Here is a 22,058-nt window from a genome sequence, read left to right as displayed (position 1 = left end):
GGTCTCGGAAGTCACAGAGACGGTTGCAACAGATGCCATCACGGGTGTAAGAGCAAGCGCCAGTGTGCTGCTTAAATTTGTGCTCCAGGGTGTAAACTTGGTAATGCCAGAAGGACATCGGATTTGGGTCTCAATACTCAATAATTTTACTGCTCTCCATACGAAGGATAGGTGTTACAATCATTTTAAGTACTTTACGGGCCCAGTAGTATCTGCGAGCAAGAGCAGTTTTCAGTCTTTAGAACCATGTACAGACTGAAAACTAATATTAAAAAAAACACTAGTAGTTAAATCTGACAACTTTTGGCAGAAGCAACGAACAACCATTGGAGTACACAAGTATAAGTTTGAAGTGAGATCTTGTTTGATTAAATCATAATTGTTTTATTATGTATTTTAGTATTTGTTACCTTTTCAGTAGTAAAAGAAATTGGTCTTTCATGTAACAAATTGACTGGTAGTAGGTAGGTAGGGTTCTCTGTCTGTGCAGAACTTAATACATTACCTGTTGGATTTACATAATATGCAAGTCATTGTTTTTCAGACCACTACGATTAGTTTAGAAGCACCACCCAAGGTAATTGTCCTTGTTGTAAAAAAGGTAATTGTCGTGGCGTCTGTACACTACCAAGGGAACAGATGCGACATTGGAAACCTCGAATGTTTGAGAAGTGTAAAAGATATACATCAGCTGGTCAGGTTAGGTTAGCGTTTCTCAATTTGTGAAACTTTTCATTTAACGGGGAGATAGAAGATAGGCATGCGGCGCACACCGAATTTGATACGCAGAAGGGAAACTAACCCCTTAGATCTGGCTACGTCTCAAATGTACCAATTTTCGTTTGGTCAGCAATGGAGCGCACTTCTTAATTTTGGCAGTATGTCAATTGATAGGTGCAGCTAAATACTTTAAATAAATATCATGCTGTCTTTACATCACATAAATATATATGTAATAATATTAGGTCCTTACCTATGAAAATGCTTTTTATTTAGAGAGAAATTGAAAAAAATGTTAACGAAAAATATTTATTTAATTAATTCAAGTATTGACACCATTACAGTCGATGCACTTTTGCCATTTTAAGTTCATTGATGCCTCTGCTATAGAAATCCTGGGGATGGAAATCGATGAACAGTTGAAAGGCATTTTTCACAGCCTCATCGGGTTTGAAATTTTTTCCTTGTAAAGTTATCCAAAATCCAAAAAAAAAAAAACTCAAATTCAGTGAAACACGGTCTGATGGGTATGGTGGTTAACGGAGAGTTTTCAGTCGTAACTCCTGTAGTTTTGAGAAGGCTCGATGTGCGGTGTGTGGGTGAGCATTGTCGTGGAGAAGGAGTCACTAGAGTAATTGCCAAGTCTCGGTAGTTTGACTGCCAGCTTGTCCATCATCACTTGTAAATTCTTCACAGTACACCTCTGCAGTAATTGTTTTGCCAGATCTCAAGAAGATGTAATGAACAATGCCGGTACAGGTTCACTATACACTCACAAGCAGCTTCTCTACACTACAATTTGCGTTTGAGACATGGGGAATAGCGTTATATTTCTATCACCGTGACTATCGTTCCAGTTACAAAAAATCATAGTGATTTTGTCACGCCTGACACTTACATCACGATATATGGTTTTGGCAAGCGGCTACTTTCTAGTGATTAGTACTGTAACGTTTAACTTCATTTGAAAGACTGATCCGCAATAACCTTCGCAGTTTTACAGGCTTGTCGTATTTTCGTTAATAATACCATGCGGCATCTTTATTATTTTGGATCAATTTTGCACCATTATCTTATTTAGCACTTCTTATATATTATCTTAGCAACTGCCTCCGTGGCTGAACGGTTACCATGATGGATGCTACGCAGAGGGCCCAGGTTCGATTCCCGGGCCGGGAGAAATGTTTGTATGGCCTTTATTTATTTATCTCGTGAGTTGGGTGTAATTTGTGGTTTCCCTAGAGCGGACCTTTGAGTGTGTGCGTTATTTATTTGTATTTACAATACTTACACGGTATTTACAATGATTTAATTATTTCTAGGTTCATAATTAGAATTTTAAAAAAAAGTGAACCAGTAGCACAGCCGCTAGTGTCTGTTTGTAAAATACGTCGAATGCGTATGTATGCGAGTGACGGATACTGTTAGTGGAACGGAGGAACAACCTATGTGATTTTGGAACGTCGTTCCATCGTAAAAAGTCACGGTGATATTATTTGACGGCTTAACACTGTGATTTTTTCATTGTCACGTTATTTATTACCCACCTCTACCATCTGATGTTGCAGCGTTAGTAACCGCCGACGGACACATTTCCCCCTTTGTTATACCGTGATTGGGGGCTGACTGTGCCTGTTTCAGCTCTGCCTGACTGCGATCTAACCACTTCTTCAAGTGTGCTTTTCTAAGTGTGAACTGCATTTTTCTTCGTCGAGTTCCGCTAGGTTCGCCTCCAATGGCTTATCGAGTAACTCCACTCGAATTCTGGCCTTTTTGCGTGCTGCCTCCAACTCGAGCTGCTTTCTTCTAGTCAACGCGGATGACGTAGTAGATTTTGTATTTGCAACAAACGCGGGCTGTTGGGGCGGTTGGGCCGTGTGGCCCATAATCTCCACTGTTCGCATTTGGCTTAAATTTGGTAAAATCGGTCTTTTGTCCTCCTGACATCCACGAGGAAGCTTCAAAAATGCTTGCTCGTGTTGGAGTTGGCTGTTCATATCGTTTCACTTTAACTGACTGCGCGTATTAACAATTAACGACGCCGGCGCATGGTACTCGGGAGACCACTTTGTACACTGTGGGAGCCCGCGATGGTTAAAATGACACGCACCAAAATAACTTTAAAACAGTTTTAATAACTTTTTATGAAAAGGTTACAATTCACGATATATGTCTCACGTTAAGCACGGACGGTAGCCAACTAACGCAACACCGAAATCACAAAATGGCGGTTCTCTAATAAAATTACCTATATTAACATTTCAAAAATACAAAGTATGAGCGCGTCGCTAACAGCTATATTATAACTATAATTTGAATTTGAAATTCTAAGTAAAATGATAGATATCGAACTTTAAATTTCCCAGTTTTTGAAATCGGCAATTTCATAGGTAAGGACCTAATATTAATCTACGTTTATTTGTCTACCCGCAAAAATCAGACGAATCGTAACTGTACTCAATCTCAGTTTAAAGGGAAACTTGGCCTGAGGGTCTATTCTTTTTAATAAATATTTCGTGTATATGAGTTGATTTGGAATAGGTACAAAGGCACGCGTAAAACAGTATTTCAAGTAATTATAATTGTTAGGAATATGATTGAAATAGAACAAAATAATAAAAACTATGTTGTGATGTAGATGACTAGATTATGTCATAGTCATCGTTGTTCCTAACATTATTATTTGATAAAGACTATCCATGTACTCGGAAAAATTAGGTAAATTGTATTGCAACTAAAATTAAAGAGATAAAACCAATGATCACTATAAAAAGATAATAAGTGATCGATTATTAACAATCATACAGATTAAGGTACATACTAATACATACACAAAAGTCTTACCAAAACACACAACCAACCATTGATTTTCGAATAAAAAGAGCTTAAGACTCAAGATAAGCTACAAGTTTTTTTGTAAGTACAACTTTTGTACACATGTTACTTACTACCTGCTACAGTTGTACAATAGTCTCAAGAGGAAAATAAAATTATGAAAATTTTGCTATTATACAGGAGTACTTATACATACAACATTGTTTTACTTAGTATCAGTATTAAAAATACATAATATATAATATTACGGATACAGGTCACTTTTTTGTCAACTTGAGACAAACTATCTGACTACTGAATTCAATATCAAATCTAAAATAAAATTGTTTTCAAACATATGTACATACAATGATTTGTAAATAATAAAATTAGTAGTAGATAATTACAAAATATTGCGTTCGCCCTTAAGAGAATTGTGAGGTCACATTCGCCATACAAAAGGCGAAAACATTTTCATACGACTTACCACTGAAATACGTCAATGATTTTGTAAGGTTATTTTTTAAATGTTATTATTTTTTTGATATTCATCATAGATTTGTAGAAAAATGAACACATCCACTTAATTAATTATAAGTCATTACTTTACTCGTACAAAACTATTCTATTTTTGTTATATAAACAAGGCTCTATTAAAAAAAAAATTATAACTTACTAATGTAGTTACTTATACTGAATCAAATGTGACCTAAGACGTATATTTCTGTAAAAGGGGATAATAACATTTTGCCTCTGAACGACAGTTGTAATACAAAATAATGCTCTATTCATGTATTCGATACATCTAAACAATGTTTGGACGAGTTACATTGATACTGGAGATGGGATAGGAGTAACAAAGATATTCTTAGTAATAACACATTTGGAGGAAGTATTTTAGATAGAAATAATTTTAATGAAATTTTTATTGAATTGATATTCAATTATTTTTTGTGAAATTACTCCACTAGTTTGTTATAATTATTAATACAAAGATCGAACACTCAGAAAAAATTCCTTCGATCCGGTCGGATTCGAACCGACGTCTTCTTGAATACCGTGCCAGACGCTATACCAACTAAGCCACGGAACGAACCAAAGGACCTCACGAATTTTTTTATGTGCTTGCGTCGTGTCTTTGTACTTGGTCTTTCAACGATTTTTTTGATTATTACTTACTAACATTTTTTATATCGTGGCATTGTGCCTTTAGCCATACCGTGACTATTGTGTTCAAACCCAGTTGTATTTCATGAGCTAATGACAAGCATCCAGACGGTATGATTCTTACTTCATGCAATGTGGGCTAGGCACAAATGTGGGATGCCACATGGGATGGCATCGGCTACATATATGCATACTTCGAAGTTGAAATTCGAAATCCGGGTCCAAATAAACAACTTTTCTTTTCATGACATGATATTTTAAAAATAAATGAACATAGTACGAAATACAAGTGCGGGCATCAAAATTTACGCTGGCCTAGTCTTAGTATTAAGCTTTAAAGTATGTTGTTAGTATTTTATATCTTTGTAGGCATTAAATTATATTGTCATAAATTATTAATCAACTATTTTGTACGTGAAGGAAAATCTCAAAACATTTTGGAGATTTTAAATTTCTATACTAATGTACATTATACAACTAAATTTCTCGGTTTTTAGCTCTTAAAATTACGGTTTGGTATTTATTTCAACAAAGTAAAGGGTTTTTCAACAAGAACTTTATTTTGGAAATCAAAATAAAACAATAAATTTAGATGGCAATGATTCAAATTTTTATTATATTAAAAAAGTAAGGTTTGGTAATTCTGAATGAAAAATGTTATCTGATAAATGTCCACCACGACTACAGTTACAGATGTCGATTCTTTCATCAAAGTTTTGAACCACTTTTTGACAAAATGGTGAGTCTATTTCGTTAATCACTTCACGAATTTTGAGTTTTAACGCTGCAATAAAAAAAAATTTGGTTTGCAATAAAGTCGTTGTTTCGGTGGCTGTGTGACTTGTGGCACCGTCTTGTTGAAACCACATGTTAGTGATATTCATATCAACAATAATAGGCCAAAATTGAGTTGTTAACATCTCTCGATAGCGTAATCTATTGACCGTAACCGCATTTCCAGCCGAATTATAGAAAAAAAAATACCGTCCCTATGCCAACGGCACAAGTCACACAGCCACCGAAACAATTAATTTATTGCAAACCAAATTTCCCGATCGCATAATTTCAGGAAATTCGGCCGGTAAGTGGCCAGTTCGATTATGAGAGTTAACACAGCTGGATTATTTTTTATGGGATTATGTCAAAGACAGAGTCTATACGGAGCCAATCGAATCGATTGTAGCTTTAAAACTCAAGAAGTGATTAACGAAATAGACCCACTATATTGTCAAAAGTGGTTAAAAACTTTGATGAAAGAGTCGACACCTGTAACCGTGGTCGTGGTGGACATTTATCAGATATCAGTTTTCATTCATAATTGCCAAACCTTAGTTTTTTTTAATATAATAAAAATTTGAATCATTGTCATCTAAATTTATTGTTTTATTTTGATTTACAAAACAAAGTTCTTGTTGAAAAACCCTTTACATAAAATATAATAATAATTGACTTTTATTTAACTAATGTCATAACAATGTACAAAAATAATTTAAGAAACCAAAGTGTCAATGTCAACTTCGGGTCGACCTGAGAGCCGATTTCATTAATTTTTCAGTCCAAAAAGACACAAATTCTTTAACTTTCTTAACGTTGCGTGTTAAATTTTACGCTTGCTACTAGCTATTTTGCACCGTCGTCGTCGTCGTGCCACCGGCGCCCTGCCCATAAGCCTAATGTATACATACAGATTTTAAATGTTGTACGCGTTCGCTCAAGAGATTAGCGTTGCGGAGATAACATTTATTTTTTTTAAATACTTAATGCGCTTTAATGCAGGCGCTACACAATCACTTAAGGGTCATTAGCAGGTCATCCCATTCATACCGGGGTGAGTGGAGAGTCTTAACGGGCTTCCACAAGCCGGTACCGGTGAGTGAGGGTGTATACACAGGTTTTTAGTGGGTAGGCCTGCGAGGATCCATCGGGCGAGCTTGTATCGCCGGAGAAGAGTCCCACATAACCCCGCCATGTCATCGTCCGCGGCGGAGTATGCGTAACGCATTTTCCTGTGTATAAAAAAAAGGTCATCCCATTCATAACTTGCCACTAGTCCTACATGCAACTCGACCCTCTCGAACTAGACTCGCTCGTGGTTCGTCGCATTCCTAACTTGTACCGTGCCTATGAAAGGCCGTGCTTATCATTATAAAGACGCGGACATTTTTTTAAAGTCAATAGACTTGCTATTGACTACTACTTAGTCCTGGAGTAAAGATAGAGCCTACGATGGAACGAGCTAGCCCAGAGGATGCCTATTCAGTCGCACCTTAAGATACTCGGGTTGTATGTGCTCGGAAACAATCGTAGGCTAGGAATTCCATTCCTGAACTGTGCGCATACTAAAAGATGACGAAAAGCGCTTTGTACGCCTGGCGGTAATATCGACCAAGTAGAGACGATATCCCGCTGTACGTCAGGATGTCCGATAGTAAAATGGAGCAGGCGGAATGAGCTGCTGAAGCTCATGGGCACACTCACCGAAGTATATTCTGTAGAAAACACAGACATATATCTAGATAGACGCCGCAAGTACAGCAGTTTATATGAAAACTAAGCGTGCCACATTTTTTGTACCCACTACGACGTCACAAGAACTATTTAGTGATGGAAACCTCCTTCCGCTCGCTCTAAATCGAGTAATTGAATGGAATATACACGTATTCCATTCAATTAATTGATTCTAAATAGAATAATTTTTGTTCAAGTATTTGATTACAAGTAGTCGTAATATTAATATAGTAAAAAAATACTAGAATAAGATAGCTAAGTTCTTTATTTTACATGTTTTAAAAAAATGTTGATGATTACTTAAAAAAAATTAAGACTTTAATTTTTAATCGACTTCAAATATTAAAACTATTGTCCTTCGAATAGAATGAGCTTATTATATAACATCTTTTTGTAGTAGAAGGTCTTATAGATTAACTGAAATAATGAAAACGCACGTCAATATATGAACTTGCGACTGCCTTAATTAATTTTACTAGATGGTTTTCTGTTGGTAATTGATCAAATTGATGAAGACAAATGAAAATGTTACGTGCTGACAAAATATGGTAAAATCTTATTAATCAGAAGAGGTTTACTTAATGACGGCCTCGCGTGAAACTTTTGTGATATGTTTATTATATCTCGGATTTCTAACTCTGCTACTCTGCATATTTGGATAGCATCTTAGGCGGGATAAACTAAACCACCACCGTCCTTGAAAGCAACGAACTCATACGTATGACCAACTCCAGGTTTTTGTAAAGACAGCACTGTTAATTCTTACATATCCGGCGATGTATGTAATTATTTGCTCAGCATCTATTTACAGATACTACTAATAATAGATACTACAATACTGAAAAAAAAAACGAAATGTTACTAAACGTTATAACAAAAGAGTTATAGAATATTTTTATAATATTGCTAAGGTCATAATAATTTTCGTCCCCTTGTTTTTAACATCGATTAGAATGGAGAACAGTGTTGCCTAATGTATACATCACTAAATGTTAAATTTGGCCAAAGAAATGTACAAGCGGCCCTACCACGAAATAGAATGCATTATACAAAAGTGCGTTCGTTCGATATTCATGGCGTATTAACAAAGGATCATAAATATATCGCACCAAGTAAAAGCCGCAATTTATTACAAATATGCAACCGAGTGTATGCCTCATATACACTCGGTTGCATATTTGTTTTCTCCAAATTCATACAAAACCAAAATAATTGTTTTTAAAATAAATTATGCATCTTCAGATTACAAAATCAGCTGCCCGTGGAAGGAAACGTCGTAATTTATCCACGATAACGGTCGAGCGTGTTCCGAAGTGTAGCAGCGGCAACTAAGTGAATTTCATTTACTTTGGGCACGCGAAATACGTACACTTGCGGCGTCTATCTAGATTTATGTCTGTGGTAGAAAACCAAATAGCCATGCAACAGGGATGACGAAGAATGGAATAAAGTACTCTATTCCCTGTCGGATCACAGCTGCTACCGCATCAGCAGAGCACGAGTGGATGCGATGCAAAGAAGTGCCGCATAGCATCCCAGTCTGCCGACTAGTATTACTATAGTCTCCTTGTGCCTCTTGGACAGTCAACTGGGGGACAGTAGGTCGACACGGTTTTCACCAGTGTTCTGACGTACACAGCGAAACCGAGATCGATACAGCGTATTTTTGTTGATCTGTTGTCAGCAGCAGTTACAAGCAATTGGCCATATGTCCGTCAACATCCGGTACCCACGTTGCTTTATCTAACAGCTTGGTAACATAGTGACAACGCAAACTTGCGTGCGAGAGGCACGTTCTTGCATGATCTGATTGCTCAACGAGTAACAGTCATTCACTGTGAAGAGCATTAAAGTCTTCGAGAAAAATAAGCTTGGCCGTTGTGTCTGGGCATCAGCCGCAGGCAAAATAGGCATACAAAGACATTTAGGTGCAGTACAACGCCACTTTACACAAAAATGTACTGAACCTATTGCCAGAGTCAAGCAGACCGTCACTCATGTGATCACCGAGTGTCCTGTCTTTGGACTGGACCGATTCGAGATGAAGCAACAAATCGATGAAAAAATAACCGACAAAAAAGCAGTATTAATAAATGGCAAAAATAAATATAGGTTTTTAGAATACTGCAGTAAAATTATAAAAAATTTGGAATAATTAGGAATAAATAGCTTAAGAAATCGTGATGGCAAAATATGGTGTAAATGTTGACGTGCATCACGAAATCAAAAATTAATTGAAACTCGAAGATGAAATCGAAGACCAAAAATGTAAAGAAAGGTACCACTACAAAAAATATTTTAAGAACAGAGGAAACGTGAAAAGGTCTAAAAAATGATGCAAGATGTTTTATATTGTTCTTAAATTGTGCGCAAGGCCTGGCTTAAATGGCGAATGGGTCATCAGCTCCACATTTAAGGCCTACAAATACGCATTCATTACCTTAGCGGAATGTGCAGAGGCGTTGTAGTGGTGAAGGACGATATTGCTTCGAGGACGCTTTTCGCGTTTATATACCAATCTGCAGTTACTGTCCTTTGGTCTTCCAGCGCTACAGTAGTGTAATGTCCCGATTTGCCGAAGAAAAAAGCAACCGTTTTCAACTTTAGGTGCACATGCAATATCTTTTGCACTTGGCTCATTCCAATGCCTAATACAAACAAAATATTATCCAATAATAATTTTTATTTAAAACATTTTATTTAATAAGATAATCTCAAAGAGCTCAATTCGTAGTAGAAATATTTATTATCCTATTGGTAATGTTTCGGAGATACACAACATCCGGCTGCTCTTTTTATTTATTCGGTGTACAAACTCAAATACTTTTAATCAGAAGTGTTATTAACAATAATTTATTTAATTAAATTTTTATTGAATTGATATTTCATTATTTTTTGTGAAATTACTCCACTAGTTTTTTATAATTATTAATACAAAGATCGAACACTCAGAAAAAACACTCAGAAAAAATTCCTTCCGACTCCGAACCGAATCCGACGGGATCGAAGGAACTTTGTATTAATAATAATAATTTATTTATTATTATATATTATTGCTATTAATTATATATATATTAATACTATTATATTCTTTATTTAATTTACTTTTTATATATTATACAATATTGTATTTTTTATGAAGACTTATAAGAAAAGAGGAATAAATTGATTTAATATGAAATAGTGTCAATTATAATTGAATATATATGAAATAAAATTCCGTGATATGTTTCTTTAAGTTTGCGCCGTGTATGGAGTACCTTTCTATTGGCCGTGGCCCTTCTTATTTCGTCATAATTTCTCAATTGAATATATTTGTGATGATACGATATGATACAAAATGATTTTAAAATGTATGTTTTCCATTATAATTATTACTATGTTATGTTCTATGAGATGTCACTTTGACAGTGACAATTATTTGTTTACATTTTTGGAGTTTGATTACATATCAGAGTTTAGAATTGAGAACATTGTAATAGTATTGGAACCTAGAATTAACAATTACCATATCAAAAAAATTATTAGATTAAGAAACTGTATTTGTGTTAAAAGCTATACTAGTGTTACCAAAAATAAACAAAATAAAAGTGTATGCCCAAACTCCAAAGTTACCATAGGCGTACATAGAGGGTCCCGTTGCTGGGCTTTATTTGCCATCTCGGTCAGATGTTCGAGGAGTCTGTTAGTCCTCCGATATCGTTATGCGATTTGTAGACCCAGACATAAAAATATTCCTCCATAGCCATGTCTACCAGAATCCATACAGTGCAACGCTCGCTATTCTCAACGCAACGTCGACGGACATACACACAGTTGCTTTTTGTGTCTCCGTTAAGTGTAGGTGCGGTTTTTCGGTCTAACTCGGTGGTAGTGAACCGGTCAAGGTTTGATTGTACGCCTCGGATGTTACTGAGGTACATCGAGTATATAACCAGAAATAGAGGCGAAATGTCATTTAATTTGTTTGAAAACTATTCTGCCATATCATTACTGTGACAACTGCGCTCCGATTGGCTAGCCCGAGTTCGAATTAATTGACGGGTGTTATCAATGGGTGTCGTTAACTGTTTCACTTCAAATCGATCAGTTCACTTGAGCTTTGCTATAATGGACGAAAATTGCAAAATCACATATATAATATTTAATTACCGATGAAATTTGATTCCGTTTGTTTTGTAATTAGATGTTTAGCTGTTTTTCCCACACCACCGAATAGAACAGCACGGCATTGTTAGAGATATTATCTTTAATAATAAATACAGAATATTTTATGGAATATACGGAGACGTACGCACAGGTCAGTAGTCGGCCTGTCTATATTTCAGTGCAAACGAGAGTTTATATTTATAAGAGCTGTATCGCTAATGTGTTACCAGGAATGTATGGCCCTTATTTCGTCTCTATTTCTGGTTATATACTCGATGCTGAGGTACAATTACAGTGGGAGAAAGTGTCACCGTTGTTCAGCCTTAGTCTTCTTTTTTTTTTCACGGTGGTTGCTGATGTTGATGGGGAACGGTGGAGCATTTACGCGAGGTAGCGGGGCAGCTTTTTGCACTACTTGGGCCCTCTGCTGGTTGCGGTGGGCCAAATGCAAGACCGTGCCTATCCCGCTACCCCCAAAATGAGTTAACCAATATGGTAACAGTCTTAAGGGACGCAAATGGCACCCTCAAGTCCCCCATAGACACTGGCACTCCAACAAGTAGATGGAACGCAGCAACTGCTTGGCTTCGACGAAAGGGTGGTAGCAAACCAGTAGGCCCCTTGTGGAACCTACCACCGCAAGGTGGGATCATTCAGCCGTCACTACACGCTATTGAAACCGGTAGAGTCGTTGTTTGGGGTAGACAGCCAGGTTCCAACCACCATTGCCAGCAATAATTTAAACGCTTGATTTATCTAATACAAGAACAAATATTAAGCACGTTTCATTTACATATTAACTTAAATAATGCCATGAACAGGACGAGTTACGAGAGGGACGAGATGCGAATGTGACAAGTTGCATACGAGGCGAATAGAGAAGGCGTGACGAGTTGCGACTGACACATTTTTCTTATAAATAATAAAGTCTAAAGTCACGGACTGGAGCCTCAAACAAGTTAGGGAAGATGTTCCTTAAATATCTATGTTTAAAAAGGATAATACGATACAATAATTTAAATAAGAAAGGTGCGAATATATATACTCCTTAAAAAGCATACTTGGAACTTAATGCTAAAGCCGTAAGTGTAAGCAGGAGCACTTCTTAAATCTTCACTTAATTCTGGGATTGTAGAAACAAGGTCTCTGCAATTCCATTCGTGGCATTGGTGACTACTAGGTAAATGATGATTCTGATAATGATATGGTAGTACATTTATATATAATCTATATATTAAGTTAAATCGGTATTTTATATAAAACCTCGATTAGAGTATTGGGATTACCAGAGATACATTTTAGGTACAATTTTCAATTAAGGAAACCGTATTTATGTTGCATTTGTCAGTAATGATTACTTTTCGTTGTAAGTTTTCATTTATATATTGTTTCAAGTAATATCAAATCACACGTTTTGAAATAGTTACACATTCAATTGCTTGGTATGTTTTAGTCATTCACAATATGAACAATAATTAAAATCAATGATTATATATTGACCATCTTTTCGTAGTTAAAATCCTATGTTGAGATCTGCCCCAAATGCTCTGGCAATAACTGTACAAGACGGAACATTTTTCAAGATAAATAACAATTCTTTGTGACTATTGTAATATGATAAAAACAACAGTCGATTTATTTCAACATCCAAATAGTAAGAGAAAACGGTAATAACACATTTACGCTGGCGGCGAGACAACAGTGGGCGAAGATTACATAAATTACTTAACCCTTCCGCAGAGTAGACGTTACAAACAACAACAACGACAAATTTTATATTCTAAAAAATTCATTTGAACCCCTTACTTCAATAAAGGGTTAAAATGTTCTAAATAAACTATTTACATTAGTGCATACCATTGACGAGACGGTAATGAAACAATCAAACTCGCATTCTTGCTAGCATTTGTTAAAGTTTATGTGAATACCAAAATTGTATTCACAAGCTTTTTGTATTTGTATAAGTAAAGGAAAAAATTGTTCCCTTTTATTTGTTTGATTCATAACAATCGTTGTAAAATAATTACTCAATCATATTCAAACTATACAAATGCTTAACATATGATTATACTAAGATCCCTACGCTTTGTAATAAATTACTTAATAATAAGACACTATAACAAGTCTATCGTTTTCTGTACCTGATGGTGTGTGACGCCTTCCGAATGCGGTGCGTTAGGTCCATCGTCCATCTATTCACTCTTCATCATATCACAGAGCCGGGAGACGAGCGGAAAGCGCACTATTCGCAGTTGGTTCGCATAATCGCACACTATAGCGTCTTTCAGTGGCAGTATTTGTCTAACAAATATGCAACCATCTGATTGTCCTGAAAATTAAAACAAAAACAATAAACTCGGTACAGAAAATAAATCCCAATGAAAAATATCAGAAATATAGTATGTCAACTAAAGACAAACTAGTTTGGTAATTGGAGAGAGTTATTTTGCTACCTTGTCGTTTTACCATGTGGTCCATTTGACGATAGGGTCATTTCGATATTTAGTCGTTTTGCTACCAAGTCGTTGTAAGTTATAGTCTTTCTGTAGTAAGGACTAGATCGCAAAACGATCGCAAAATGACCTGATCAGCATAAGTGCTGATCAGGTAATTTTGAAGATATAGTCATTATGAGATCGACTCTTAAATAAATTATATTTCATAGGTAAGCAAATTGCACTTGAAATCGTCACATTGATTAAACTCTACCATTCATAAGGATACGGACAGATTCGCTCGAGTTTATGAGTAAGAACTCTAAGGGTAGTTGTTTGTAAATAAACATTTGTATACATTTATCGTTTTTTAATATTTATTTCAACTATACAGCTAAACGGGTCACCACCACGGATATTTCTTATCCGAGTACGCAGAATCTCTATAATAACAGTTCTAAGCCCCAAAAATGGTAAATATTGAATATCAACCGTAATCTTATTACAGGAGCGTATGCACTAACTTTTTCTTAAGTTAACAAATGAGAATGTCCTCTGGATTGATGACATACGGTATTTAAAAATTACACGATAATATCATAGTATAACAAGATTCATACAAATGTAGCAATGCGGCTTGTATGTGTAGCAATGCCGCGAGCCCGTCACGCGCCGTGTACGGATGCACACATTATAATCTCGCGATGCACTTGCATTGCATAACACTGGTCGTCCCAACACGCTTTTCATTATTTATGCGAATAATTAAAGAAAATATAAGACCCGAAATTTCCTTATCTCTTAATGCTAAAAAAATCGAAGTGTAGATGGTCTTACCTAGTAGTACCCGTCGGAGAATGTCCCCGCTGCTAAGGTCATACACCGTGAGCCCGCTGCGGTCACCCATCACCAGCAGTGTGTGCGTTAGTGGTAGCATTCGGCTCATATAATTTAAGCCCTGCGGATGCAAGATGTATTTTAGAAACCGTAATCAACACAAGTTTAAAATAAAAAACCAAAACTTTAGTTTTCTCAAATTTCTTTAACGTTACGTATTAGAGCCTTTGTATATGGTCTAGTTTACACGCGCCGCAGACGCGCTAACATCGCGTTGCAAGCAAGAAGTAGTAAGAAGTAGTTGCTTCATTTCAAAAATTTACTGAAATTAACAAACAAAACTAAAATTAAAACTACCTCTTTTGATAAGAGGTAGTTTTAATGTGTGCGATACATATGCGCGTTTACAGCGCGAATAAAATACGCCGTGTGCAATAGGGTATGAACGTTTCCAGAAACATAAACAAAGCTTAAGACTGACTGTATTCTTGTGCAGAAAAAATGTACTAGAATGTATTAATTTACTTACTATGTGGATGGAGTTGAGCATGTGGCCTTGGAACCGGTCCCAGATGCAGAGTCTCTCGTCCGCTCCAGCTGAGACAACGTACGAAGCCGTGTACGCTAATGACGTCACAGCGCCGTCGTGCGCTTGCATGCTATACAAACACGCACCTAGAACACATCGACGTATTTTATTAATATATATAAACTATTTTGTAAGTTCACCATAGCAAATTTATTTTGTATGGGAAAATCTATAAAAAATATATACTGACAAGTCCAGATTCAAAGCCATACATCCGCCAAATGAAATCTCAGATAATTCGTATCGTATCGTAGCATATAGAAATCTGTAAAAATAAACTGTTTGTTATACCAGTATGCAAGTCCCAGACGCAAAGTAGGCCGTCCTGGGACCCGCTGCCGGCGATAGTGGGCGTCGCGTGATCGATGAAACAGCTCGTGATTGGCCCGCAGTGCCCATGCAGCGTGAACAGGGGCGTTAGCTCTGCACTTGAGAAAACCTTCAAAAGCAAAATTTATGGTAATTACGTTTTCTATTTGTTGGTTGTGCCGTGGCATAAAAAGTCTAAGTAGTCTATTGCACCGGAGTATGATAAGCACTCACATGTAAGTTTCTTACATGTGCAGTTTATCATTTTTATAGGAGAAAGTGGTACCCACTTTAAGCACGTGATCTTGTCCACCGGTGAGAATGCGACCGCCCTCGCAGTGCATCTCCGTGATCGGTTGCTGGTGAGGGCGGCAATGCGCGATGCGAGCACACATCACTTCTGCACACGGTAAAAGATACCATATGAGTTCATGTAACGCCATATCGACAAATCTCATGAACAATCAAAGGCTGAAGAAGACTACTGACACTACAATGTAATTAATACCTTCTCCAACATTGTGCTCCGCATCGTAATAGCTCATACTGCTTCGGCAGTTCTCCTCCCCAAATCCATGCACGGTGCGGAGTGAACCAGTGGAACCCGTACGTTTGTGTGCTGCGTACAATCATGGTTCATTTTTGACATTATTAGTAAAATCCTATTTTTAATAATAATAATAATAATAAATAATAAAATCGTTTACTTATCTCCACACATTAATAAGTAAAAACAAAATATAAAAGTTCGACACAGTATTTAGTAAAAATGGTAGCTCAGCACAATGGCGGAGTGTTTCACAACGCCGCTGATATTCTACTACAGCCTACCATGTACATAAAAAGAAGAACTAACTATATGTTACAATCAGAGTTCCTAGTGAATAACAATATTATGTGACCAAAAAGAATAAGATTTGACGACCTCGGTGGCCCAATGGCCCACCGTGAGCGCTGGATGAGGAGATCCCGGGTCAGATTCCCGGTAGTGAAAATTTGTGAAATTGTGTTTTTTCTAAATTGGTAATGGTGTGAGTGTTCTGGGCCCCAGAGCGAACGCCGTTGCTATGGTACTTAGTACAAGCAATTCCCTTGTTTTCGACCAGATAATTCGTTCGCTTATTTGGCATATTATTATTAGATAAGAGAGTCACATTGAGGTCTGTGAATACGACGGTGACCAGACTTGTGGAGTTTCTACCTGCACTCAGCTGTCGTGGTGGACTGGATTACTGCTTACTCTATCATTGAATAGATTAGTGTCCATGCATAGTTCAGAGGTGTTGGTACTCACTTCGTCTATGAGCGGTGCTGAATCGCCAGTCGACTTGCGCGCCCGAGGCGACGTTGTAAGCGTCGAGACGCAGCAGCGTGAGGTGTCCGGCCAACGAGGCTGCGCAGACGCGGCGAGCGCCTGACAGCGCCCGCGCGTGCGTTACACCCGCTGCCTCCTTTCCGCGGCTCTCCATGTTCCACCATACGCACTGAAAACAATTATTTAATTAATTGACACATTCAATTTCCCAGTAAAGCAGTGACGTTCTTCAAATTACCGGCAGCCGCGCGTCTGTAGCGCTTCAGTAATGTTTAGTTCACTAATTGTGACTGCAAAAGTGGCGCTCGCCTGTCACAACAACAACGCTGCAATTACGCTTCTAAATATACACTGTAGCTCTTCTATAAGCGTCTAACTTGAAGGCCCTCTTAGACTGCAGGATCACACATACACGGTTTCGTCTCGCTCACCGTCACACAATAGTTTGAAATGAAACCATGTAACTACTTCCGTTACCATTCCGGCAGAATGGTTAATATGCTGGACTGTCGCGCAGAGGTTCCGGTTTCTATTTCCAGGCCAGGAGAAATATTACTATGGCCCACATTTATTTCTATCAAGAGTTTGGGTGTAATTTGTGGTTGTCTATGTGCATGTCTATGACACCCGCGATACAGGATTTCCCTAGTGCGGGGCTTTGAGTATGCGTGTTATTTTATTTAAGTGTGTGGAAGAAGAGCATATTATAAAAGGAAAGCACACCAGAAAAGTGACAATAAAGCACAGGGTTATACATATAGCGTTAAGTGGCACAGAAAACCCAACAGGTCCTTGTGTTCACTCACTAAGTATCGAAACAACAACACTGGAGTGCAGAATTTTGAATATAACTGAGGAGATATATGACTTTTTGAACTTTGTTAAGTTTGTGAAACTGGTTAAGTTTAAATAATAAAAGCGTAGTAAATGCATGACGCACCATTAGTTTTCCGGAACTAGCTTCCCAGAACTCCAGCCGCCCGTCTGAACAGCCTAGTATAATAAGATCATTACAGAAGTCCATGCACCAAACAGGAGATTCACTAATAGCCTTTCCCTTCCAAATAAAACTAATCGCATTGTTCATATCACTGCCCTCAGTCCTGCTCGTAATACTACAGTTGCTTAATTTACTCTTATTTCTAACATACGAACTAGTCACTGAGTCCACTGAGCTCGAATTGAATACGAAAACGTTTTTATCACTTTCACCAGTACTCTTGCGGCTAATAGGGTTTGCCTCTTGTCTGTTTGGTTTAATGTTACTTAAGTCCACGTTTTCTTTTACTTCGTAAAAGTCGTCTGGTTCATCACTACAGTACAAATCTCTGAAATAGCAAAAAATTCGCAAGTGATTATTTGGTCAATACTATGTTATTGTGAGCAAAAACAAAAGATGTAAAAAAATTTCAGTTAACCATACATAAATTCAGTAAATCTATTTTACATAAGAAATAACTTGATAAAAAGACTCCGTTATTAAACCTTAAGTTCATATAATAGTATGTAAATTAAACTCACAAGGTCATTATTATGATATAAGAATAGTAAGATTTTACAACAAGTGCATAAAACGCGTTGCGCAGTCGAGGATAAAATAAATCAGGTGGGGTGGGGTCATTTGCCTGTAAGGTATAAAAAAAAAAAAAAAAAAAAAAAAAATGGGTTTTATGAACGCGTTTTACACTTTGCCTTTCACTTCGGTTGCGCGGAAATTAAACAGCAATGTTACAAATAAACGATTATTTAATTAAAATTGAACGTTTACACCGATTACACATATTTAATGTGATGTTTTTTTTTATTTTATGCACTAGAGCATAAAATCCTATTTTATGCAGCCTACACGCAGCATAAATACGAACTTTAAGAGCATAAGAAGTGAAACAGTAATTGTGTGTAAAATAGGCATTAAAATCACGCGATACGCATCAGAAAGCGTGTCCCCGACACGTGCAGCGAGAGCAGCATGAGGTTACTATGAAACTATTTTGACGACTCGCGACAGGACACTGTCGCCGCCTGACGCGTATCGTCAGGGTGTAAATTTGACATTTATATAGATCAAACCTGTAATTTTTGGCAAAATCATATTTAGTCATTTCTGCTGCAGGGAGATGTGGCGGCAAATCCCGTAGATTGGCCCTGAAGCGCAGGCCACTCAAGTGGTTACTCAAGCCTTTACGGAGTCGATGCACTACCTGGATAGTAAAACTTCAATTAAAAACTTTGAACGATATCGATATTGCTCAAAAAGCAATGCATCGAAATGGAATCATTCGTTAGGTAGCAAGGACGCCGCATAGTATATTTTAGCATCGAACAAAAATACAGGGAAATATGTTACCTCGTTCGGTTTATCTACGGCATCAACGGGAGTTTGGCATACTGAAAAATATGAACTAGTTACACATTAATTAATTCACAAGTAGTTAAAGGTAAAACGAATTGTTCTCACCTTCCAATGGTATATTTCTCTTAGCGTTCACTTTCTCGTATAGTTCCTTCTGCAGTTGAAAAAATCTGAAAACACGTTCATGAGAGTAAGCATCTGATTCTGTACAAAATATAACAAAAAGTTATATATTGTATTAGATACGTACGCGCTACGGTCAATGTTTGTGATGATCTCTCCATTTTGAGAGTCCCAGACCTTGATATTCCCTTGTAGACAGGAGCTCACGACCTTCTCGCCGTCAGTCACCAAGCACTCCACCTCCTGGGTGTGTCCGGCCACCACCATCGGCACTGCTTCCATCACCAACTAGAAACGAATCGGAAAGGTGTAAAGGTCGGCTACAAATGTAGCTTGCGACTATAAAGCAGAAAGTAGTCTACGCAGAATTCGTTCATACTTTTATTAAATATTAATGATAAAAAACGTCAAAGTAAATTCAACGAATATTGTACATGACGATGTTGTAGTTTGAAAAAGATAAAAATATAATAGTTAATAACTAAAAGATTGAAATAAACTATCGAAGTAATTATCAAATGGCAACGATTACCTGAACTGCAGGCTGTTTCGCAATAATTTTCCTGTACTCCTCATCTTCGTTCCATGATGCCCGCCACTCGGCGTAATGACGGGAACATACACATCTACAACATAACACAAACTTACACTTTACTCGACACTAAACTTTATACGAATGAAAAGTAAGAACGAATATGTAAAGACCCTATTTATATTAAGTATATTTAATTAGCGATGTGAACGTAGCAAGATATGTTGGAACGTGTGGGTAGACAACTGAACACAGTACGTTACCTGTATAGAACGACCATCATGTAGGCTATGACAGCGACACTGATGCAGCACAGGATGGCCAGGAGCAATATCTCCATGGGGGTAGTAGGATAAATAGGCAGGTCTGCCGTTTTTCCTGCTCTGTGCAACGGGCTCTTGCCATCCAGCTCGAAATCTGAAATAATGAAGTTACTAGAATTAGCATGACAACCGTTTTCCTGTCACGCACCATTCGCATCCATCATGTATTCGTGTGCAACCTGTAATTAAACGTTATATTAAAAATATCTATGACTACATCTGGTATGATTAGTACGAGTATATGGGTTTGATACGAAAAAAAAATCTGTTGTAATGTCATATTCAACGTAAAACAAGTAAACACAAGCATGCTACTTGAACTTCATAAATTCACTTGATCGCAGAATCTGAAATTGGTGAAAGAAGTTGTGGTAAAATAGGTTACCTGGCAGAGACTCGATGGGATCCAGCGCAGCAGCTAAAGCCTGCCATCGAAGCAGCGGCTCGCGTTCGTCAGGGTTCCGCACCCCAATGGCAAACTCTGGTGCCACGCGGTGGCTGAGAAGCGTCGGAGGCAGCAACACGACGTAGCGCCCCGCTACAGATTCGTTGTACTGCGACAACACCGCAGACCACTGATATGGAGATAACCTTGAAAAAGGATAAATCATTGCAAAAACGTAAAAAGAAAATACAAAATAATAGCATAATTAATTTTATTACCGTACCTGGACCACGGGCGGGAATGGGGCAAGTGCTTCAACATGATAGTATCATTGGCCTCAACTACGGAACTTTCCGGCTCAGTCAGATCCATAAGAGGCGGGAAGATGAGCGAATTTTCACTGCTATTATAAAATGTGTACATCGATTGCGCCTGGCCGCTCTTGTCACTGTACCTTTTCGTTGTTTCCATATTGCCATCAACCTTTTCTATATTTGTGATGAAGTAGTCTACTACTCCCGAATTGTAAACAATCATAGATATCCACACCAGCATCCAGACCATGAAAGCGCGTTGGAAAAAGCGTGTTCTTGCCCACAAGTTGACGAGTCGGATTCTCTTGGGTACTCTGTTGTCCTGGCCGCTAGTACTACCATTTCTCTTGGCTAAGACATCAGTGGGGCTACACTGTGCCAAACCGTTTAACCGGGGATGTGACTTAGACTTCGTCATCTTTTTCGGTGAAATACTGCTTTCTTCTATGTAAGTTCTATCATAGCGCCAATTCAAAGCGTTGTTTCCATTAAAATACTCCTTGAGGTGCAACTTGCTATTCTTTTCTTGGAATAGTTCCATTCGTCGAACATCAATTCCGAGTATCGTAGCAAAGAAAACCATTTGCATGAAATAATCCGATACCAAACTTATTATCATAAATATTGAAAACTCTTGTATAAACGGAACGAAAGTGAAGAAACTGACGGTGAATATAGTAATTTCTGTGAGTAGGTTCTTGGTGATAGACCAACCTTCTTTGCTGAGACCTTGTGCCAGGCGAATCTTGACATCGAGCCGTGAGTCAGTCGAAGTCACACTTTTTGTCAGCACCAGGACGTTTTCCAGTCCGACTATAATTACCAGATATGGAAAAATTTCTTTTCCTTGAAGACTTAATGAAAAGCCAAAGTAAAAACAAACACCCATAGACATTGATAAGCTGCCGGCTATTGTGAGAACAGCGCATGCAGCCAAGCCGAATTTCGACTTAATGAACTCTATTTTTCTTACAGAAAAGTAGACGTACATAAAAAGACTGATGAATGTTATAGTCAAGTGAATGAGTTCATGATAATTAAATTGACCTGGATAGTATATCAAAGTGATATCATCGACGTGCGAATAGGGTTTGTTTTGGTAAAGTGGATACAATTCTTTTAACTTCTTTTGGAGCGACTGGAAATATCTGAAACAAAATTTTCTACAGATAAAGACTATGAATA

At 37.5% G+C, this 22,058-nt stretch overlaps 1 protein-coding gene across 3 annotated transcripts in view; it reads right to left on the bottom strand.

Annotated features, from left to right (window-relative positions):
• LOC113228744 (sterol regulatory element-binding protein cleavage-activating protein) overlaps window positions 1–22,058 on the bottom strand; it is a 35,799-nt gene that overhangs the window by 5,393 nt on the left and 8,348 nt on the right. Inside the window, exons 7-23 of one of the 3 annotated variants that reach the window (XR_003310345.1) lie at window positions 20,843–22,021; window positions 20,560–20,765; window positions 20,115–20,268; window positions 19,852–19,945; window positions 19,447–19,607; window positions 19,302–19,366; window positions 19,191–19,231; window positions 18,914–19,044; window positions 17,784–18,171; window positions 16,823–17,012; window positions 16,037–16,147; window positions 15,819–15,928; window positions 15,511–15,658; window positions 15,160–15,305; window positions 14,631–14,751; window positions 13,500–13,687; window positions 6,151–6,707 (exon numbers count right to left, since the gene is read on the bottom strand). Coding sequence is in view for 1 of the 3 variants with exons in the window: in XM_026462146.1 (XP_026317931.1) it covers window positions 13,551–13,687; window positions 14,631–14,751; window positions 15,160–15,305; window positions 15,511–15,658; window positions 15,819–15,928; window positions 16,037–16,147; window positions 16,823–17,012; window positions 17,784–18,171; window positions 18,914–19,044; window positions 19,191–19,231; window positions 19,302–19,366; window positions 19,447–19,607; window positions 19,852–19,945; window positions 20,115–20,268; window positions 20,560–20,765; window positions 20,843–22,021 (3,382 nt within the window). In the remaining 2 variants the exon portion in view is untranslated. Of the gene's footprint in view, window positions 1–6,150; window positions 6,708–13,182; window positions 13,688–14,630; window positions 14,752–15,159; window positions 15,306–15,510; window positions 15,659–15,818; window positions 15,929–16,036; window positions 16,148–16,822; window positions 17,013–17,783; window positions 18,172–18,913; window positions 19,045–19,190; window positions 19,232–19,301; window positions 19,367–19,446; window positions 19,608–19,851; window positions 19,946–20,114; window positions 20,269–20,559; window positions 20,766–20,842; window positions 22,022–22,058 lie in introns of those variants that run through there. The other 2 variants (XR_003310343.1, XM_026462146.1) reach the window with 2 other exon arrangements.

The sequence above is a fragment of the Hyposmocoma kahamanoa genome, unplaced genomic scaffold (assembly GCF_003589595.1).
Source record: "Hyposmocoma kahamanoa isolate Upper Pololo Valley unplaced genomic scaffold, ASM358959v1 100021, whole genome shotgun sequence".
In the NCBI taxonomy this organism is placed as follows: domain Eukaryota; kingdom Metazoa; phylum Arthropoda; class Insecta; order Lepidoptera; family Cosmopterigidae; genus Hyposmocoma; species Hyposmocoma kahamanoa.
This window is presented reverse-complemented; position numbering and strand designations above follow the sequence as displayed.